The sequence below is a fragment of the Triturus cristatus genome, chromosome 10, assembly GCF_964204655.1.
Source record: "Triturus cristatus chromosome 10, aTriCri1.1, whole genome shotgun sequence".
In the NCBI taxonomy this organism is placed as follows: Eukaryota; Metazoa; Chordata; class Amphibia; order Caudata; family Salamandridae; genus Triturus; species Triturus cristatus.
Window position 1 is genome coordinate 948,308,788 of NC_140593.1, and position 21,687 is coordinate 948,330,474.

At 47.7% G+C, this 21,687-nt stretch overlaps 1 protein-coding gene across 5 annotated transcripts in view; it reads left to right on the plus strand.

The window, feature by feature from the left end:
- The window catches only part of NKTR (natural killer cell triggering receptor), a 376,878-nt gene that overhangs the window by 211,078 nt on the left and 144,113 nt on the right, over positions 1–21,687 (plus strand). For all 5 annotated transcript variants that reach the window (XM_085628781.1, XM_085628782.1, XM_085628783.1 and 2 more), the window contains one exon: positions 339–497. In XM_085628781.1, coding sequence (XP_085484907.1) covers positions 339–497 — 159 coding nt within the window. The remainder of the gene's footprint in view (positions 1–338; positions 498–21,687) is intronic.

Consider the following 21,687-nt stretch of genomic DNA (forward strand, 5'->3'; position numbering starts at 1 on the left):
GCTGAAGTTGTCGGTTTGTGCTAAGGCTTATGCTCAAGGGTTCTGGCTTGTTGTCAGTCCCCTAATGGATTCCTTAAATGTGAGAGCAGACAACCCCAGTCTATGCCACCTATTTGACCAGAAGTCTACTTTTAAGGGAAAAGGGACACAGACACACTTACTCACCCTCATTGCCTCTCAATTTACCTAACACAGGGTGACCTCATTCCCACTTTTGAATGCAATTACAGTAAGTACAAAGACCCTAGAATTGTGTACCAAGATGTTTGTTTCCGTGCATCAAATTAACATACTAATGATGAGTAAACAATACACTGTTTTGCCTTTTTTTTCTACAGCCACCACTCTGTTAAAAACAGTTTGAATGAGGAGCCATCAAAAGATTTGAACTCAAAAAGGGAAAAGCTAGTTGTACGGCCTGAAGAAATCCCTCCAGTGCCTGAAAATAAGTTCTTGTTGAGAAGAGCCGTACCAGTTACCACTTCTGAGCCTGAACCGTAAGCCAGAACGATTATATTTCCTTTTTGGAATCCTTTTTCTTTACTTTTTTGCAGCTGCCACCAAAACTGCATTAGGAATGGTTTAACTATGCCGGTTTACTGTTACATGACCTTTAGACTGAGTTATGGAGATCTCTATTAATGTTGTTTATTAATGGTGCAAATGTTTCTCTTGCAAAAAAAATCCAGAGCTACTGTCTGACAACCTGTCAAGTTCCAAAAGTATGAGCAAGCAGAAATGATTCTGCACCCATTCTCTACGAGCTGGTGGTGGTAGTCAAACCTTAATTTAAATTGACTCATTCTGATAAACTCCTCTTTTGATGTCAGTCTCGTCATCTAATAAGGTAACACAAACTGAAACTTTCTTGTGGTTTGAGAAGCCAATCCGTTTTTCAGTTAGTGCTTCCTATGGATACATCAGAGGGATACCCTATAAGTCACACAGGAACTTAGGCTGGAGAAGTGAGACACAACAGTGGTTCATGAAATTATACTGGTCATTAAAAAACAAGCATTTGCAATGCAAATAGATCTCGCATTTGTGAGTTAGAGCTATTGACATTGTAAATGGCAATGTGTTTTACCTACACGTTTTATTTTTGGAGTGAATGTATGTAGTGTGCAACATCCCTTGGAAAGGTCCTGCACTTCGTAATAAATATGTTGAAAAAGACGCAAAGTGTGGATTGTGTCAACAATTGCTTGGCACGTACCTCATGGGTGAAGTGTCTCCACACATGCACACCGTGGTGCTTTACTAATGCGAAACTCATTAATAAAAGTAGTGCTTACAGACTAACCATCGGGATCGGAGCATATGAATCCGAATCCCGGCTTCTCTTTAATTTTCTAGACTATTTGACTCACTCTCCTGCGTCTTGGTTATCCCCCAAACTCTGGGAGGCAATGAAGTTTGCCAGGGGGGCAAGGGGGCTTTGGGGGTACATGAAAATGTATTCATTGCCTAGTTGTCAAAGGTTGCCCGGTGCTATTAGTTAAAAGTGTGCAGATTTCATTAAGATATTAAGAGTATTTTACTCGCATCTATGAGAAAATCGAAATTAACTAAACAAAATGCCAGAATGCGTGTCAGTTTAAACAGTGTTTTAGACAGTACTGGTTGCTTAGTTTCATTGCATTATTTTTTGTATTTACTATTTACACAGCATCCAAAGTAGTTTACCTAAACCCAAATCCTGAGTTGTTAAATGACCCATAGAAGGAAGTGTTTTACAGTTGAGTAAATGTGTCCAAATGTAATTTTGGTAGTGCCATGGAATGATCAGCCAATGAGGTACTCTATGAGCAGGTATTTAACTACATGTTCAAAACGTACGGTATTGTGGCTGTTGATTGTTTGTACACAACCACCTCTCTGAAAGAGCTTCATCCACCAGACATTGCTCACAGAGAGGCGACTAAAGCACAGAACAAAATGTATTCATTTATACTGAGTGTGAAGGCACCCGGAAGGCTTAGGTGCCCGCCCGGAGAGGCTAGGGATCCCAGTGCTTCTACAGACTCTGCAGTGCTCTTCTTCACCAGCAGGGCACAGCTCAGAATCTGCCGCTTCTGCTAAGAATAGGTGAGGGGGATGAGGTTGGGGCATGCGGTAGTTGCGGCAGATTTCCAGGTTATTGAAAGTGATGATTCTGACGTGAGGCAATGGAGACTGACTTTGTCTGTTTGTCTGCACCAGTCTATTTCTCTACCATCTACCAGGCTCACTCTCATGTATCCATTCATCTCTCTTTGTTAGAGGTGCACGGGCCAATATATTAACAGGTAGAGCCAGCCAGAGACGAGCCAAACGTATACAAGCCAGTGGGCGAGCCGTGAAAATGATCGACATGTTACCCATACAGTAAACATTAGGTAAATGTGCGATAACGTCTCTTCAAAATTCAAAAAAGTGCATTTCTTTAGCGCGTCACCTCAGTACACAAGATTATAGCACTGAATTGAGAGGAAGTTATTAAAAGTGCTCATTTTAAGCATGAGTTAAAACACTGCCTCTCCTCCCGCCCATCAACAATGCCATTTGTGAACTAAGAGGTGTCAGTTGCTATGCATACCCCAAATGTTGCCTAGAGTCTTATTATATTTAGAGTAACATTAAAATCTAGTTCATTAAACACAAGAAGTTTTTGTACAGCACGCATCTTGAACTCGCATATTTCAAGGTGGCAATATTAAAGAAGAAAATGGAACTACCGGCAGGTAAGAAAACACAAACAGGAGTGGTGGGGGGGGCGGGGGAGAGTGAGAAGTCACAGACTGAGGGAGGGGCGGTGGGGTGGTAGGACAGGAAAGAAAATAGTGTTAGGAGTAAAGGGGCCAATAGCCGTGGAAGGATACAAATGATGAATGAGGAGGGACTAACACGCCTCAAACCAATCAGAAGGCAGCATTTAACACAAAGCCAATGGGCAGAGAGTGGGCGGAGCTTCCACACTACAGTATATACTGCATGTCTCGAAAAGCGATGGCAGCGCATTCGCGCTGCAACTCTATATGAGAGCTAAAAGAAAATAGTGTCAGGAGTAAAGGGGCTAATAGCCATGGAAGGATACAAATGATGAATGAGGAGGGACTAACAAGCCTCAAACCAATCGGAAGGCAGCATGTAAGACAAAAGCCAATAGGCAGAGAGTGGGCGGAACGTCCACAAAGCTTCCACACTACAGTATATATACTGCATGCCTCGCAAAGAGATGGCAGCGCATTCGCGCTGCAACGCTAGGCGAGACCTAAAAACCAGTAAATGCCTTATACAATTAATGTCTAAGCATTTATAGAGAGACATCCTAAGAAAGAAACTCACAATTTTATTGGAGCAGAATACAAAAGGATTGCAAGTGGCAAAAAGATAAGATAGTGAAATAGCGTGCTAGCTGCTCAAGAGATTCCCACAACAAACTGTTGTTTAACGCATGAAGAAATGACCAGGTAACTAAAGTCTTGAGTTGCTTAGATAAATGTAATAGTTTCAGCACTGGCAAGAATAAATAAGGAAAGGTTCATATGGGTATAGTCAATGTTTCGACCCCTAGAGAGATGCTGGTCATCAACAAGACTAGAATATTGGGAGGAGCCCTGAGATGCAAACTGAAAGCAAGGAAAACAGTAGCAAATAACATGAGACCAGAGAGCAACAAGGTTTGCTTGCAGCAATGGCCAAAATAGAGAACACTTCCTTAGAAGAAAGGATGAAGGTCTTCATTTCCTAAGGAAAAACAAAATATTCTAAGTATACAACCATAATTACATGTGGGAAGGCGAAGTACACCCACACAATTGTTCTTACAGTAGGGAGTCACGCCTGTGGGGCACATTGAAGGTAAGTTAGGGCAGAAAGTGGCGCAAGTGAATCCATAGAAAAAAAAACAGTTTGTTACAATTGTGAGTCCACTTCAAAAAGATAAAGTTAAATCAATGCCCCCATGGTGGGTGGGGTGGTGACAGGCATGACAGTGGGCACCAGAGAAGGGAATGCACACATTCTTTCTTTCCTGTTTTTAATAAACAGTATATTGTAGAACTGAATAGTCTTCCCAACTGGAGGATACAGGAGCACCTTAAAAATGAAGATCTAGTTGTTAAAAAAAAGCTAAGGACATCTGTCACTGCTCCCGCTAGCCATGCCCCACAGTACACTAAACCTTTTTTATGTTGATGTGTAGGTAGAGAGACGGGAGGATCAACCCAACACCCCCCAACTTACCTTATATTATCCCTTCAACCCCAGCATTAGAAAAAATGAAATAGGAGATGTGTATTGAAAAGGGAGGGGCAAGGATATTATAGTCCCTTCTATTTCATTCTCTTCTTCTGGTTCTTATCCCACAGCTCATTTCAGAATGCTTCTTGGCCAAAGAGAGAGCAGTATTGTGAAAGGGAGGAGCTGCATGCCTTTGCACCACTGGAGCCAGAAACATTTTAGATTTTTATCTTTATCCTAAGGAAAAATCGATACAGTGTCTCCTTCCTGGGACACTGATACAGTTCTATGCCCACGCAAGGAGCCACGTGCTATTTGGAAAGGGGACCTTCAAAGGCCTGCTGCCTTTATAATGCGACCTCTGGTGCTAACACCCCCACTTTGGGCGGGAAAATTCTAAAGGAAAGTAGGTGTGCTCACCTCTGCCAACCCCACCCCTAAGGAAGTGAGGTGAAGCTCAACTTTCAGTCCCCAAAATCTTGAAGATGGGGGACCCTTTGTTGGAAAGTGGGTTTCGGTTGCAGTAACCCCCTCACTTTTTGCCAGATATCTGATGCACTTTGACTTGATGTGCCCTGGTCCATGCCAATCAGGTTCCCAGGGCCTTTGTTGTTTCACAAAACTGTACCTTTGTACCCCCAATTTGGCACCTCTTTGGCTACATGTAAGTCCCTTGTAAAGGGTACCCAGGGAAATGTGTCCAGGGAAGTCCTCTAAGGGCTGCTGTACATATTGTGCCACCGTTAGAGGTCTTGTACTTAAACACACACACACTGCCATTGCAGGCTGCATGTTTTGGTGCAGAAACAATGAGACGAGTCGACATGGCACACATCTGTGCGCCATGCCTGCAACCCACTGCCTAGTGTATAGGTAAGACACCCTCTAGCTGGGTGCAGTATACTAATGGTGAGGGTACAGTTGCATAATCACTGTACCCCTACAGTGCCCAAGTCCCTTCTGAGACCTTGTAAGTGCTATAAAGCCATAAAGAGTAAATGGTATAGATTCCTGCAACCTACGAAGGAGGACGAAAGAAGACGCACAGCAGAGGAGACTGCAGAGAAGAACTAACTTGGCCCCAGCCCTACTGGCCAATCTGCAGTTTCCAGAGATCCTGCACCAAAAGTCGCCTCATCCTGCAGCCAGCGACCTCCAGAACCCCTGGGAGGACTGACTGCCTTCAACAAAGACCGGATCTCCTGTGAACAGCAGCTCTGTTCAAAAGAATCTCCAAAGAAAGACTCCAAGCCTACTGAAGACCAAGAAACCTGATGCCTGGAACCACCACTGCACCTGTCGCCTACAGCCAGAGTTCGAGTGGCCCACTGGTCCTAGCGAGGTCCCCCAGTGCTCCAGAGTCAGTACACCGTGGGTTGACCCCCCTGCAGGACTCCCAGACGTCGCCTGCAGCCTCTGCACAAAGACCCCCACCCCCCAACATGAGTGGCCCGGTAAGGTGAAATCCGACCTCAAAAGGCACCCCTGCCTCCAGCCACCCTGCACCCTGGAGAAGAGGACCTGAGGTGCACCTACGTCCCGAGCACTCCAACTTACCTGCCCAGCTGTTTGTTCCTCCGGAAGACTTCCTGGATCGAGCCTGCAGCCAAAACTGGCAACTCCCATTGAAAACAACAGGGCACCCGATGCCAAAACAGCACCCTGCACCCGGCGGCCCCTGTGCCGCTGTGGGTGCACCTTGAGTGCTAACCTGGATCCCCCTTTGCCATGAGCTTAACCCTAGGAGCTTTGTTTCTTCAACCTTGTGGCCTGACCAAGAGCAGCCACCAACAGACGACCCCCTAGCCCCATAGGCTAATATTAGGCCTTAGCATTCGTCACCCGGCTGCCCTAATGCCGCTAAGGGTGCTTTTTGAGTTCATCCTTGACCCTGGGAGACCTCTTGTTCTAACCCCAGAAACTCAACCCTCAAGACTGTTTTCTAACCTGCAACGCGATAACCTCATTATTCTCCATAGGATTGCATTGACTGTTTTTCCCCTCTTTTGTATGGAAACCTGAGAAATTGTGTTTTGATAAAAAAAAATTTTACTCACCTTTTATCTAGGAAATGTCCCAGTGTGATATCTAGGCATATCGCACTGAGTAGAAAAAGTAACCTGAAAAGTAATCAAAAGGCATTTCAACTGTAATTGAATCTTTGCACAAACCTGTAGCAAAAGTCATTCTCATCCAGCTTGCTTGTTAACAATCTGTCTGGAAAAGTAGAATTCTATGTATTTGCATTTAGTCGTGCTTGGTTCTTTGAATAAAAATACAACGAAGAAATATTTTTGATACAAACAATTGGTCTGAGTTCAGGCTTTGAGTGTGTGACATCATTTCTTGCTTGAGTGTGTACAGTACATGCTTAACACTACCATCTGATAAAGTCTTACTGCTCGCCCGCACTACCACAAATAGAGAGTAAGGTATTATCTACTATTACCTCTGTAACCCTTTGGGGATCCACTGAACTCTGTGCACACTGTACCTTACTTTGGCAAAGTATATACAGAGCCAGCTTCCTACACCCATCCAATCGGGGCTTAGTCTATACCCCCTCCCAGAGGAGAGGGGCATACTAGAGGGTGTAGTCATCCCAGGTAAGGTGCCCATTGCCCCTACCTGCTATTCTCCTAAAACACCTCCTAAATTTAGTATTAAGGTGGCTCCCCCACACCTGACTCTCAGATCTGCGACGACCTAAGAAGAAGCAAGACACTGCGCCAGAAGACTACTGCCTTGACCCTCAGCCCTATCTGCCTGTCTCCAGCTTCGCTGACCCTGCGACATGTCTTGCAACAACGACCAGACAGCTACCTGTCTAGTGAAGTCTCCCCGGCAATCCTGACCTTGTGTCCAGCGTTGGGTGACACCTCAACAACAGCGCCTGCAGTGTGACTCCAATGCGACCGGCTCCAGTAAGAAGAATCTGATGTCAAAAGGCATCCCTGCACCTGAAGCCCCTGGGCCTTGGTGAGCATAATTGGCAGGGCCCCCACAACCCCATACATCCCAACTTACGTCTGCTGTCATTGGTCTTCCTGTTTCAACCTACGCTACCACGCCTGCAGCCTTCTTGCTGTCCGGAAAATCCTCATTGAAAAGCTTTGGGCGCCCAACGTCAAATTTGCTCCTTTCACCTCGCCGCCCCCATGCTGCTGGTAGTGTATGTTTGATGTTGCTTTGTGGCCCCCGTGTGCTTGTGTGACCCCCAAAGCTTGGACCCTGCAACCGATTTACCTACCTACAAGCAGTGTGGCTCCAGGCACCCCTTAACCCCATTGGAGAGCATTGGGTTGAACTTTAATTTTGACCCCTATTGACCTTTCAAAGGATACCCCAACCACTGGAAGTGGAATTAAGGGGGCTTTCAGGCAGCCTCCTGCCTTAACAATAGCTTGGCAGGAGACACAGGATTGGCAAAAGTCCTTCACCTTCTGGGACATCCCTGGCCAGTAGAAGTTATTGATTAATCTACTCCATATTTTAGCCTGACCAAGGTGCCCAGCTAAGGGGATATCATAGGCCAAAGTGAGGAGAAACTCTCTAAACCTCTGAGGTACTACCACTCTTCTGGTTGCACCAGGTTTGGGGGGGTCTCTCGCCTCATTGTATAGGATCTCATCCTCCCAATAGACCCTGCGGGTGCCACTGATATCACGCTTTGTCTGTGCAGCACCTTGCTGCCTCAGGCTCTCAAGAGTGGGACAAGTTTCTTGTCCCTGACACAGATCCTCCCTTGAGTATCCCCCTGGGCTGAAGAGCCCTGTCGTGTAAGGTCCAAGCTACTCAGGCTGTGTTCCCTCTGGGGCTACCAGGTCCTCTTCCCGAGAAGAGGGGTTCTGTAGTAGGGGATCTCTGTGTATAGTCATAATCTAGTGAATAGTCCCGCCCATGTGCGCGGACCCCGGAGCAATAAAAAATAATCTCTAAAAGGTGACAAATCATGCAGACCTGCATACACCTTTAAGAGAGAATTTAATTTAAAGACAGATAATGCAGCCTATACCCACAGGCTACACTGTCCAGTACTTCAACTAGAATTCCACCAAAATCCACAAACAGCACTGCCTGTCCAGTTTTTCTCCCCATAGGAAAAAACCCTGCCTCTACCAGCAAAAGCCACTGGAATGATAGAGAAGAAGGAGTGGACAGACAAGCCCCATAGGCTGCCATTATGTGGCTTGGAACAGGATACTGTGCCTTTAAGAAAACTTTCCAGTTTTCCAGAACTTTCCCCAGTATCCCAGAATGCCCAGCAGGTCCCATTTACTTTCAGTTCTTTTTTCCGGCTCCTGCTAGCCAGGACCCTGGAGCATTGAGCTCTACCTTTTTCAAGGTTTTCATTGAGATTTTGGCAATTTTTGTCACTTTTTCTTGTGGTTAATAGCTGGTACTGTCAACATGCCTGGCTTGTTCGACAAGTGCCCGGAATGTGGTCGAAAGAAGGCTAAAACTGACCCACACGAGGTGTGCATAGCTTGCCTTCCCCAGTCCCACGTGCCTGAAAGCTGTACCATCTGCCACTCGTTTTCAGCAAGAACCCTGAGGGACAGGATGAAGAGCAGGCTTCAAGCTCTGGAGGAGCGAAGACTGAAGGCACCAGGTGGGTCTGGAGGGGCTGATTTGGCCCATGCTGAGGCCTCTGGGGGGCTCCCCAGGGGCAGGAAGACCAGTAAACGCTCCCGCTCCCCGTCGACGTCGAGGGCGTCGACGGCGACGTCGAGGAGGATGACCACCGTCTGTTCGCCGTCTCCCCAGGGCTCTGGGGAGAAACGGCGTCGACGATCGGCGTCGAGGGACCTGAATAGGCCGCCGTCGACTACATCGGTCTGCGTCCAGCGGTCGACGTCGAGAGAAGACCCGGCGTCGGCGTTCGGCGTCGACGGATCGCAACTCGCCGTCGATGAAGAGAAGGAGATCGACGTCGAGAAAGCGAAGGTCGCCGTCGAGGCGAAGGTCGCCGTCGAGGCGAAGGTCGCCGTCGAGGCGAAGGTCGCCGTCGAGGCGAAGGTCGCCGTCGAGGCGAAGGTCGCCGTCGAGGCGAAGGTCGCCGTCGAGGCGGAGGTCGCCGTCGAGGCGGAGGTCGCCGTCGAGACATAAGTCGACGCCGAGGAGGAGATCGACGCCGAGAAGATCGCCGTCGAGGCGCAGGTCGACGTCGAGGCACACGTCGACGTCGAGGAAGAGAGAGTCGCCGGGATCGGTGTACTCAGTGGTGTATACCCCGCCTCGGAGGTCTCCGTCGCCTCCTCCTCCTCTCCCACCTCTGCCACCGCCTCCTCCACCGCCACCACCACCACCGCCACCTCCTCCACCACCGTCTCCACTTCCTCCACCGCCTCCTCCGCGGCCGCGGACTCTGTCTCCGCCACCCCGGCCTCTGTTGCTGCCAAGCACTCCTGCGGTGCCGCCGCCGGTCCCCCCGAGGTCGGTTTCCCTGCCACGGTACCCGACTCCGCCGCAAGGGACCCCGAAGCCACGACGCCCACGGTCGCCTGGACCAGCGAGACCGGCGGACAGGCCTAAGCCGAAGAGGTCGCGCTCCCGCTCTCACAGGAGGCGACGATCGCGGAGCCGAGGGCGATCCTCGTCAGACTCTAGACGACGCCGCAGAAGGTATAGGTCCAGGTCGCGCTCCTCGGACAGGGACCTTTCCCCGACGCTGTCGGACTCCCCGGGGACTAGGGTGTCGCCGGTGGACGACTTGGTCTCGTTCCAGGAGGTGCTGTTGCGAGGGGCTGCGAAGCTGAATATCACGGTGACGGTTCCAACACCCACGACGTCCGTGATATTTGAGACTCTTCATAAAAGACACTTGTCTCGCCCCCTCCTGCCTCTCGTGCCTGGACTGGTGGAACCAGCTTTGGAACTGTTCCTCACTCCCGCAACAGCGAAGGCCGCTCCGTCCAGGCTCATGAAGAAATATAGGGCCCCGGAGTCGGATCCGTCATTCTTGAGAGGGGACCCGAAACCGGATTCGGTTATCGTGACGGCGGCGAGAAAACAACATGCGACCGCCCCGGCCTCCACGGTGCCACCGGACAAGGAAAGCCGCTGGCTGGACTCTGCGGGCAGGAAGGTGTGTGGTACCGCTGCCACCACGATGAAGGCGGCGAGTGCAGGGGCGTTGTTGGGCCGTTACGACTGGGCCCTGTGGGAATCCCTGCAGCAATATGCGGACCTCCTGCCACGAGACAAGAAGGAGGACTTCTTGGAGACGGTGCGCGAAGGCATGCTGGTTTCTAACCAAACGATCAGCGCAGCAGCGGATATATCGCTATTGGCCGCCCACGCCTACTGTCATGGCGTCCACCAGCGGCGGCATTCCTGGTTGCGCCTGACGTCCCTCAAGCCGGAGGCGCAGCAGAGAGTGGCCAACTTGCCCTTCTCGGGGGAGACCCTGTTCGGGAAGCATGCGGACGATGAAATGGCCCGCATGAAGGCTGAAGCGGAAACCCTGACGGCCGTCGGGTTAGAGAAGGCCGAGAAAAAGAAACGACCGTTCCAGAGGAGGTTCGGGTCGTCAGGCCGAGGGCGTGGGCAGGGCTCGGGACAGCAGCAGCCACAACAGCAGCAGTTCCGCAAGCCCTTCCAGAAGCGCCAGAGGGGCAGAGGTGGCCAGCAGGCTACTACCACAAACAAGGGCCCGGCCGGGTCTCGGCCCTGAGCTGTTACTTCCCCCTCAACCGTTACCCACTCCAGTGGGGGGAAGCATTCGATTTTTTCCGGCAGAGTGGAGAAAAATTACTCAGGACAAGTGGGTGCTGAATATTGTTTGCAATGGATACAGTCTTCGGTTCATCAGCCCGCCTCCAGCGATTCCGCCGGTCAGCTCTCGCTTCCAGCTGAGGGAGCTCCAGGCGGAGGCAGACATCTTGTTGAGAAAAAAGGCGGTAGAAGAAGTACCTTTGTCTCAAAGGGGAAGAGGTCTGTACTCTCGGTTCTTCCTCGTTCGCAAGAAGGACAAGAACGAGTTCAGGCCCATTCTGGATTTGCGACAAGCAAACAAGTGGATTCGCAGAGAAAAGTTTCGCATGCTATCGTTGCACCAGATTTACCCTCAGCTGCAACGGGGAGACTGGCTCTGTGCCATAGATCTACAGGATGCGTACTTCCATGTGCCCATAGCACAGAAGCACAGGAAGTTCCTGCGATTCCAAGTCGGCGCCAATCACTATCAATACACAGTACTGCCATTCGGGCTAAAGTCTGCTCCCAGGACTTTTTCGAAGTGCATGGCGGTGGTGGCGGCACACCTGCGGAGGAACAAGGTGTTTGTCTACCCGTATCTGGACGATTGGCTGATCAAGGCGTCATCCTTCGAGGAAGCGCAAGAACACTTCCGTTGGACGTGCGAGCTCTTGAACAAGCTGGGGTTACACGTCAACATGTCCAAATCGGTCCCATCTCCGGTACAGTGCATACAGTACCTGGGGGCCTCCATAGATACGCGGTCAGCAAGCGTGTCTCCTTCGGAGGAGAGACGGTTATCACTCCTTCGGAAGGCTCAGGACCTCAGGACTGCTCCATCGACGACTGTGAGGAAGGTGTCGTCTCTGCTGGGATCGATGGCCTCCTGTATCTTCCTCACTCCGCACGCACGTCTACAGATGCGACCACTGCAGGAGTGCTTGGAGGATCAGTGGGATCAGAAGACAGGCTCTTGGGACGACAAGATCAGACTGTCTCTACATGCTCGTCAGTCTCTGAAGTGGTGGTGTTCGGCGGAAAACCTCCTCAAGGGGGTTCCCTTCCACAAGGACATTCCCACGGCGAATGTGGTGACGGATGCTTCTCTCCAGGGCTGGGGTGCGCATTCCGGGGACCTGCAGATTCAGGGGAAGTGGTCTCCTTTGGAATCGACGTACCACATCAATTTCCTGGAACTCAGAGCTGTCTTCCTGGCACTGAAGGCTTTCCTTCCGTCCTTCCAGACCAACTCGCTGCTGATACAGACGGACAATACAACCACGATGTATTACCTCAACAAGCAGGGGGGGTCGAGATCGCGCACTCTGTCGCAGGAGGCGCAGGCGATCTGGCGCTGGCTGCTGGCCCGAGGATTGACGATCACGGCCACACATCTGCCAGGGGTGCAGAATGCTCAGGCAGACGCCTTGAGCAGGCTGATTCAGGAAAACCACGAATGGGTCATAAACGACGAAGTACTAGGAGAAGTCTTCGCAAGGTGGGGGACTCCAGACGTAGATCTGTTCGCCACCGCCGAAAACAGCAAATGCCGAGACTTCGCATCCAGGTACTACCAGCGGGGGACGCTGGGGAATGCGCTATGGATCGATTGGTCGAACAGCTTTCTGTACGCTTTTCCACCCATTCCCCTGATTCCGGCGGTGCTCATCAAGCTGTCCCAGTCCAGGGCGCGGATGATCCTGATCGCCCCGGAGTGGCCCAGGCAGTGGTGGTTCACGGACCTTCTTCACCGGTCTCTCCTTCCTCACATGCGGTTGCCGTGCAGGCCGGACCTTCTCACGAAGTTCGGGGGGCGGATGGTGCACCCCAACCTCTCGTCTTTGAGTTTGGCGGCATGGCTCCTGAGATAGTGCAATACGGTCATCTGAATCTACCAGACGATTGTATGGACATTCTGAAGGAGTCTAAGCGACCTTCCACTAGGACATCCTATGCTTACAAGTGGAAGAGGTTCTGTATCTGGTGTAAGTCCAAGAACTTTGATCCGACAACATGTAAGGAAGATGTCATCCTTCCATACCTTTTGCATCTGGCGCAGTCTGGCCTTAATTTCCATTCCATTAAGGTTCATCTGGCTGCTTTGACTGCTTACAGGAAGTGCCCTTCACAGACGTCCTTCTTTCAGATTCCTGTGGTCAAGGATTTTTTGGAAGGCTTGAAGAAGGTGTTCCCTCCTGTCAGACTTCCCTCGCCTTCTTGGGACTTGAATGTGGTGCTGTCCAGACTGATGAGAGAGCCTTTTGAACCTATTCACAAGGCTTCATTGCAGCACCTATCCTGGAAGGCGGCGTTCCTAGTGGCCATTACATCGGCCCGCAGGGTGAGTGAACTTCAGGCATTATGTTGTCAAGAACCTTATACTGTGTTTCATTCTGCTAAGGTTGTGATGCGTACTCACCCTAAGTTCCTTCCTAAGGTTATCTCTGACTTTCATGTCAATCAGACCATAACTTTACCTACGTTCTTTCAGAACCCCTCTTCACCAGCGGAAAGGGCTCTCCATTCCCTGGATGTCCGTAGGGTGTTGAAATTTTATCTGGATAAGACCAAGGATATTCGTAGGTCTGACCAATTGTTTGTTAATTATGGCTCAGTCAGGACTGGTCTTGCGACCTCTAAGCAGTCCATCTCTCGGTGGATTGTGTCCTGCATACAGTTGTGTTATCAAAAGGCTAATAAGACCTTAGGGGGTAAACCTAAGGCTCATTCCACCAGGGGCAAAGCTGCCACGACGGCTTTGCTGCGTAATGTTCCGATTGCGGAAATCTGTAAGGCGGCCACTTGGAAGTCGGTCCATACCTTTGCTGCGCATTACTGTCTGGACTCGGATGCCAGGGCAGATGCTCAGGTTGGGCAGGCTTCGCTGCGAAATTTGTTCGCACAGTAGTGGTTGTGTCTTATGTGTTCTCCACCGCTTTTGTTGTGTGGGGATGGGCTTGCCATTCTATTCACTAGATTATGACTATACACAGAGATCCCCTACTACAGAAGGAGTAGTTTCTTTTCTGTAACTCCAGTTCTGTAGTAGGGGTATCTCTGTTATAGTCATAAGCGCCCGCCCTCCTCCCCGGTGGAGAGATACTTATTCATATGGAGAATGCTACAGGTCTGGCGTGCTACGCCTTCAAAAAGAACTGAAAGTAAATGGGACCTGCTGGGCATTCTGGGATACTGGGGAAAGTTCTGGAAAACTGGAAAGTTTTCTTAAAGGCACAGTATCCTGTTCCAAGCCACATAATGGCAGCCTATGGGGCTTGTCTGTCCACTCCTTCTTCTCTATCATTCCAGTGGCTTTTGCTGGTAGAGGCAGGGTTTTTTCCTATGGGGAGAAAAACTGGACAGGCAGTGCTGTTTGTGGATTTTGGTGGAATTCTAGTTGAAGTACTGGACAGTGTAGCCTGTGGGTATAGGCTGCATTATCTGTCTTTAAATTAAATTCTCTCTTAAAGGTGTATGCAGGTCTGCATGATTTGTCACCTTTTAGAGATTATTTTTTATTGCTCCGGGGTCCGCGCACATGGGCGGGACTATTCACTAGATTATGACTATAACAGAGATACCCCTACTACAGAACTGGAGTTACAGAAAAGAAACTACTCCTTGTCATCTGAAATCTGTTTAGAAGCTGGTCTCCTATGTAGGAGAGTAGGATCTGCTTCTCATGGTTACCCCCACTTTTTGCTGATGTATCACTGTTTTTGACTTAGACTGACTGGGATCCTGCTATCCAGGACCCCAGTCTAGCTGATTTCTCCTCTAAATTGATTGCATGTACTTTAGGTACACTCCAGATTGGATTCTAGGGTACCCTGATCAGTCCCTAGTATATGGGATACTATGTACCCAGGGCATAGGTATCCCAGAGGCCTCTCAGGGGCTGCAGCATGTATTATGCCACCCCTGAGAGACCATTCAAACTGACACCACAGGTCTGCTACTGTAACCTGTGTAAGGTGGTGCATGCACCCCTTACTTAGATATAGGTTCACTATATTAGATATAGGGTCCCGCATCGCTGTTGTTTGCTTACTTGTGCCCCCAGCTGCCGTTGTCCCAGGAGGGGCTGTGTCCACTTTGTTTCGGCCAGAGCTGCTGCTGTCGTGTGAAGGGCCTCTGCACTGGACTCCGTTTCCCAGGAGTCCGTGCGCTACACCAGCTGGCTTCCCACCTGCCTATTGGTTGACGCCTCAATAACAATCTGACTCTATCCACTGCGCGGAACGCGCGCGGGACGTGCCGGACGAAGCCCGGACAAAGGGCGGGCCGTCTGAGGCCGTCCGAGGTCGTGTGAGGACGGGACGGGCCACCCCCCTTATAGTTTCTACAAGGACCCGTCACCGATTATGGCACGGACATAAAGGTACTGTTGACCCTCGAGTGTTATTTGTTTAGTCTACATAGCATCGTAACATTGCAAAATATCGGTGGACAATCTTAACTGTCGAAACATCAATTCCTACTCACGGATTGGGACATTCAGTATAGAGTAATAGTGTGGTATTGTCATAATTGTTTTTGAGATATGTCTAAACTAAAGGTCTCCTCTGTGCCTAATATCATGGACAATTATCTGGTGCAGGTTGTAAGTAAAATTAATAATGATAGGAGGGCCTCACTAGGGTTGAGCTGCTCTTCCATTCCCTCTACGACGAGATCCCTATCGGAACCTTCGCTAGATTCCTCATTACAGGTTAATAGCAGTGTCGTTGCTGACGTGGAGGTTTTAGTTAGTGACACCTCCTGAACAAAGTGTGTCTTTTGTCACCAACCTGCTATCTAATCTCGAAACAGATGTAGCTTCAGATGTTGAAGTAGTGCAATCCCCGTCTCCAGTCCCCCCTCCTATGACCAGAGCAGTTAGAGCATGTAGAAAAGCTCAGTGCAAAAGTAGTGGGTCTCGTCCAGGTAGGAAAAAGTTAACCACCGTATCTAAAAGCCTGGATAAGAATGAGGCAAATGGGACACACGATAACAAAGAGAATGAGGATGAGCTAACCATAAAAATAGCCAGCATGATCGATTCTAAGATTAAGTGTATTATCAAACCATTGGTGGCTAAAATTGAACTGCTTACGGCAGAGGTATCAAGACTGTGCGCTCTTATAAATAAGACTGTGAATGAGGTGGATAGCTCTTCAACCCCGGTGCTAAGTAGATCTGCACCAAATGTGGTGCTCCCTAGGTGTGGGGTAGGGGCTGAAAAAAAAATGATAGTGAATCCTCCCCCTATTCAATCTATAGTAGATAGGGACGTACAGAATGTAGCCAATGAAGGTCCCCCATTAAGACCTACTACACTAGACCAAGCTAGAGACCCATTCCAATGTATTGTTGAGGCTTCCCCTCTTGTATTGGTTCTTGCTAACGTACCCTCTCTGTTACCTGGTAAAGCGGAATCTACATCCTCTTTGATTAGTAAATCGCTGCACTGGTTGTCAAATAATATGAAGATGTCTCCTTGGGGTAAACAACAATTAGCAGGGGAAATTATTATGGCAAGAAGAGTAGCATGGTTAGGGAACAATCCGAAAAAATTTGCGGGAGACTGCATAGTTCTTAATTTTTCAAATCTCCCCAATGTCCTGACCAACATATTTCCCCCACAACGAAGGTGTACCGCTATAATTCCACTAACGCTAGAATATTTCTATCGTTAGGGAGACAGCGAAGCGAATCCAATGAGATCAAGATTAAGACGGATTTCCGTCTCCAATAATTGGGGCAGGAGTGACTTAAACAGTAACTGGAGTATTAGCTTGGAAAACAGGTTCGGGGTCTTGTCTGATCTGAACGAATGTGATTGACTTGATAGGGATGATAGATTAGAGAATAAGAACAAAGACAAGTTTGATAGCCCGTGTGCTCCCATGGTGCAGAGATTAATTTTATCAAACGTCGATCCTATCCCCCGACCTGAAATGAGGGGAGCATCTAACCTTATAGAGAGACAGTTCGAGACAACTGACCCAGGCATACCGATATGCTCCAGCCCTCCAGAATGTGATAGTCCAGGATCTAAGGTACTACTAATAGAGCCACCTGGTAGCTCATGTATTAATGCTGAGCATGAGAATGGGACGGAGGGGAAGGCCCAAAGCTTATTAACAATACAAGACCCTTCCTGTTTTTTAGCAGCCGAGGCAGGGTTGACTCTTCTTTCTTGGAACCTTGCTGGAATTGGTAATAAGCTAGGGTCTCCTGAATGGTGTAGCTTTGTTGACCAGTTTGACATTATCCTTTTTCAGGAATCCTGGTCATTGGTCCCGGTATACCGCTTGGGGTTCCCTAATTTTCAAATACCCGCCATTTAAAAAAACCAAAGGTCGACCATCAGGGGGTTTGATCATTTGGATCCGTCAATCATTAAGCTGCAAAATCAAGCAACAGAGCTCTCCATCAAATGACATTTTGTCAGTGAATATCACATGGTCAACCGGCCATGGAATGGCAATCTTCAACATTTATGCTAGAGGGATGGCCGGGGGACATTTATTTGAGGTAATCACTGTTCTTGATCAACAGCTTGCAGCACTCCCAACTCAGTTGTCTATTATTGTGGGAGGCGATGTTAATACGACATTTGAGCCACTTGGACCTGAGGACCAATTTCTTGCTGCTGAGGAGGACAGTAAATGGGGCGTCCCTCAGTTGGATCTTCCCGCAGTCAAAAGATGGTCAGCAGTAGCTATCCAACTTAAAGCTCTATGTTTAGAGAGGGGGCTTAGAGCAGCCACGTCGTCTGATCGCCTGGGAGTAAGAACATTTGACAATGGCAGGTCTTCTAGCCGCATAGATTTCCTGGTTGATATTAGAGAATGGCATAGGCTGATTGATATGATTATAATATCCAGGGTGGAAAGTGATCATAACCCTCTTTGCATGGAATTCAAAGCTCCTAATGGGTTTAGAGAACCTAAATTAGGGGGGGAGAAAACTACTCTGGACATTGTAGCATCGAATAACATGCGCCACGTTAAATGGAGCAGATTTATTGAGAACCCAGAGAAACTGGAGGATCTTTAAAAAGTGGTGATTAATGAAGTGGCTAATTTAAACATTCAATCTGCCAATCAAAATTTTCCCCAAGTCATGCTTGAGGCTCATATTCTTTTCTTTATTAAACTTCAAGGGTTCTTTATGAAGACCATAAAGATAGAAAAGACAGAAACGGCCAATAAAATAAAAACATTTGAGGCGGCATGGTACAATAAAGCTTGTAAAGTAGCCCGCCAGAACCTTGGTGCTGAACTTAGATCTAAAAACATTGAAGGTGTGAGAAAAGCTAGAAAGATATACAGGCACACACAGAAAGTGGCCAAGAAACAGTGGACGATACGCTGATAGTTTCACGGACACCGAGTGGGCTCCAGAAGGCATTAAACGTGTTTGGAGTTTTTTGTCAAACGCGTGGACTTGAGATAAACACCTCCAAAACCAAGTTCATGTCCCTGAATCAGCGGAAAACATTCAGAGGTGTAATTAATTTTAATGGTACCCCATTGGAACAGGTTGAGGCATTTACGTACCTAGGAATATCTCTCCAGCGCAACATGAGCTGGAAAAGTCCTATTGATATGGCTACTTTAAAATTTCACCAGCTGGCGGGTGCAATTGTCTCTAAACATAAATCTTCCTTAACTAAGCCCATTACTCCTGCCTTAGAAATTTATAATATGAAAGTCATAAGTGCTTCTTTGTACGGCTCGGAACTGTGGAGTTTCGCTAACTTGAAACAACTAGGACTGGCAGAAAACAAGTTTTTACGTTGCTTAGCTGGGGTTCCACAAAGTACCCAGTGGCGTAACGAAACTTGAGGGGGCCCCCCTGCAAGGTACGTGGAGGGGCCCCCTCCTGTAGTGGCGGCTGGTGACATTTGAAAGTGGTGAGCATTAAATTTGTTTTGCAATGCCCTGCGGCGAGCGCAGCGAGCGAACCCGAACAGCCTGGGGGGGTATTCTCCCCGAGAAAATTTTGAAAAACGAGTAGGCAAATGGTGCATTTTCAAGCAAATATGAGAAAGCAAGCAGGTTAATAAAGCAATTGTGAAATTGCAGTTATTACGTTAATAAAGAAATATATAATAACATAGGTAGCTGCTTATTCAGTATAACCACAGCGCTTCATAACAGACTTCGAGATGCAATGCTGAGTACCTCACAGATTTTTTTTATTTAACAAACAACCAACTAAGCAGGTCACAAACTAGCAGCATTCAAGAAGAAATTTTAGGATTAACGTCTTGCCTGACTGGTGATGATGGTGATATGATATTCTACCTGGCAACTCCCATGCCATGGGGGGGGGGGGGGTGGAATAAGAGGAGATATGCATATTGTGGACTCATTTAGTTCACCATTCAAAAGACCAGAGCAGGAGTCACACATCCAGACAAGAAATATAAAAGTGTACAAAACTGATGCAACGACTTGAACATCTAAGCATTGAAACCATTGTTGTGGGTTTTTACAGTCTGGGTATTGTAATGATTGTGACAGCAGGATATACATAGGTTAACGTACCATCGGTCTCCACCTTTACTTCACTTTGAAATACATAACGCATTAGCTATCGCCTTAGCCTACACTACAACTACAGTGTACACACTACACACAGCAGTATAAAACAGAATTGCATGAGAGAAGGGCTATGGAGAGATAAGGGGCAATGTTGGAGTGTCAGTGTGATAGTGGGGGGGAATCTGTGGAGAAGGGTTTTTTTGTGCCAACGAACAGTATTGCCCCAGGTGCCATCAGTGCTAAAGCAGGCACTCTCTCTGATCTTGTCTCGTCACTCGTGCCCAATGCCCAGTTGATTCTTACCAGAAAAATCTAAAATCCCTTCATAAAGCACCAAGCTGACTTGAAATTTTACAGTAACTTTACAGGTAGAAAAATGTGTATATAACATTTTCCATTGACCTAATGTTACAATTGGATTCAATAACTTCGGGTTAGCTTGCTTCACATGTGGATTTGTGAAAGCAGCAGTTAAAATCAACAAGAATTTCCAATACAATAGGTCTCGCATTGGCGAGAGTTAGAGCTATTGGCATTGTATATTACAATGTCTTTTACCTATCTGTTTTGGCATGGAGCGTGATTGATGCATGTAAGGTTGTGACTAAGTCAGTTACCTATAAAATAGTTTACCTATAAACAACCAGTTAGGGTAAAGCAGCCAGTGTTAAAGGCCATACGTCACTGTGTCTGCAAGAATAGTTGACCATGTGTTAGATGTTAATGGTAGAGTGATAGATGATAGGCTTGGTTGGGGGAGATAATCATACCTGCGACTGCAGCTTAAGAGCCTTATTTGTGTTAATATACTTATTGAAAAAACAATGTTGAGAGCAACAGAAATTACACAAATTCACGTATGCGCACTGGGATTACCTGACAGCAATTTCATTATTGGTAAATCCAATCAACAAGTACTGTATTGCCCTATAAATGCAAATATGAAACACATGAAAAAATTGAGTTTAAAAAGGTGGAGGACAAAAAGCAATGAGGGTTGACAGTTCAAGGGTGCTAGTGGCGAGTCGAGGAGGTCATGAGGGATATTAAGACAAAAACATGAAAGAAATGGAGGGGAGATTTAAAAAATACATTGGATGCTGGATGGGAAGGAGGACTGATATTCAGAGTGGACAAAAAAAACAGATGTCTGGATGCAGGATCATAGACAAAACGTTTTGAGAATATTCAAGGAAGACTGGTTTTTAGATTAAACAAAAGGTATGCATGTAGTCAAAAGTTGAGGGTGGCTGGAGAAGAAACTAGATAGGATTCAAAGATGAGCGTTTGTAGGGTGGTTGGCGTGGAGAAGCATGAACAATGGTCAAGAACTGACATGGTTGTTAAATTATTCTTAACAAAGGGAGCATAATTAAAATGCCCACAATGTGCCTTGCCTTTAAAATGTGCGTTTCTAGTTTTGGTCATGTTTGGATGAGACTGCACAGTAGAGGTTTGCGTCCGCTTCACCTCATCCATTTATTTAACTAAGCTATATGAAACAGTGTAGTGCTGTTGCCTGCCATGTACATAGGTCTTGTCTAGTGTCCTGGTCCTGGCTTTGCCACATGTAGTGGTTGGTTTCATAGCTGTAAAGAAAGCAGACAGCATGAAGCTTTGGATGCAAGCCTCACATTTGCTGCACATAGAGCACTATGGAGGAGGAGTCCACTCTCATAGACCATTGTGTGACATGTAGCTCTTTGTGCCAAATGCTATTGGACTGCAACATGTGTTACCTTTACACACACGGTACACTCATTTTATCACTCTTGGGAGGATGAAGGTCTAAGTCTGTCGTGAAGATATTCAGACCATAGCCTGTAGGTTTAATGCAGTGTTCTACTGATACTTTAACCCACTAAGTTAACCTACAAGAAAAGCAAGGGACACCTGGAGTTCTGGTGACACCTAATTCAAACTGGAGCCAATGTGTCTGTATTCTTACACAAGCATGCCCCTGGAAGGAACTCATTCAGTGTTACATAGCACCACCTAAAACACAAGCACAAGTATCAGAACTAGAAAAAATGTGCCATTGTAGGGATTTTCAGCTTTGGTGTGAAATGTTTTATGGAGCACTGCCTCACAAATCACTTCAGTCCAGGAGCGATTTTTTTACACAGCGAGGGGTTTGGCAGATGGGAGGAGGAGGTTTGCCATGGCAGAGATTGAGGGTGAAAGGCAATGGAAAATGGGATAAGAGGGATACCTGTGAGGCTGTGAC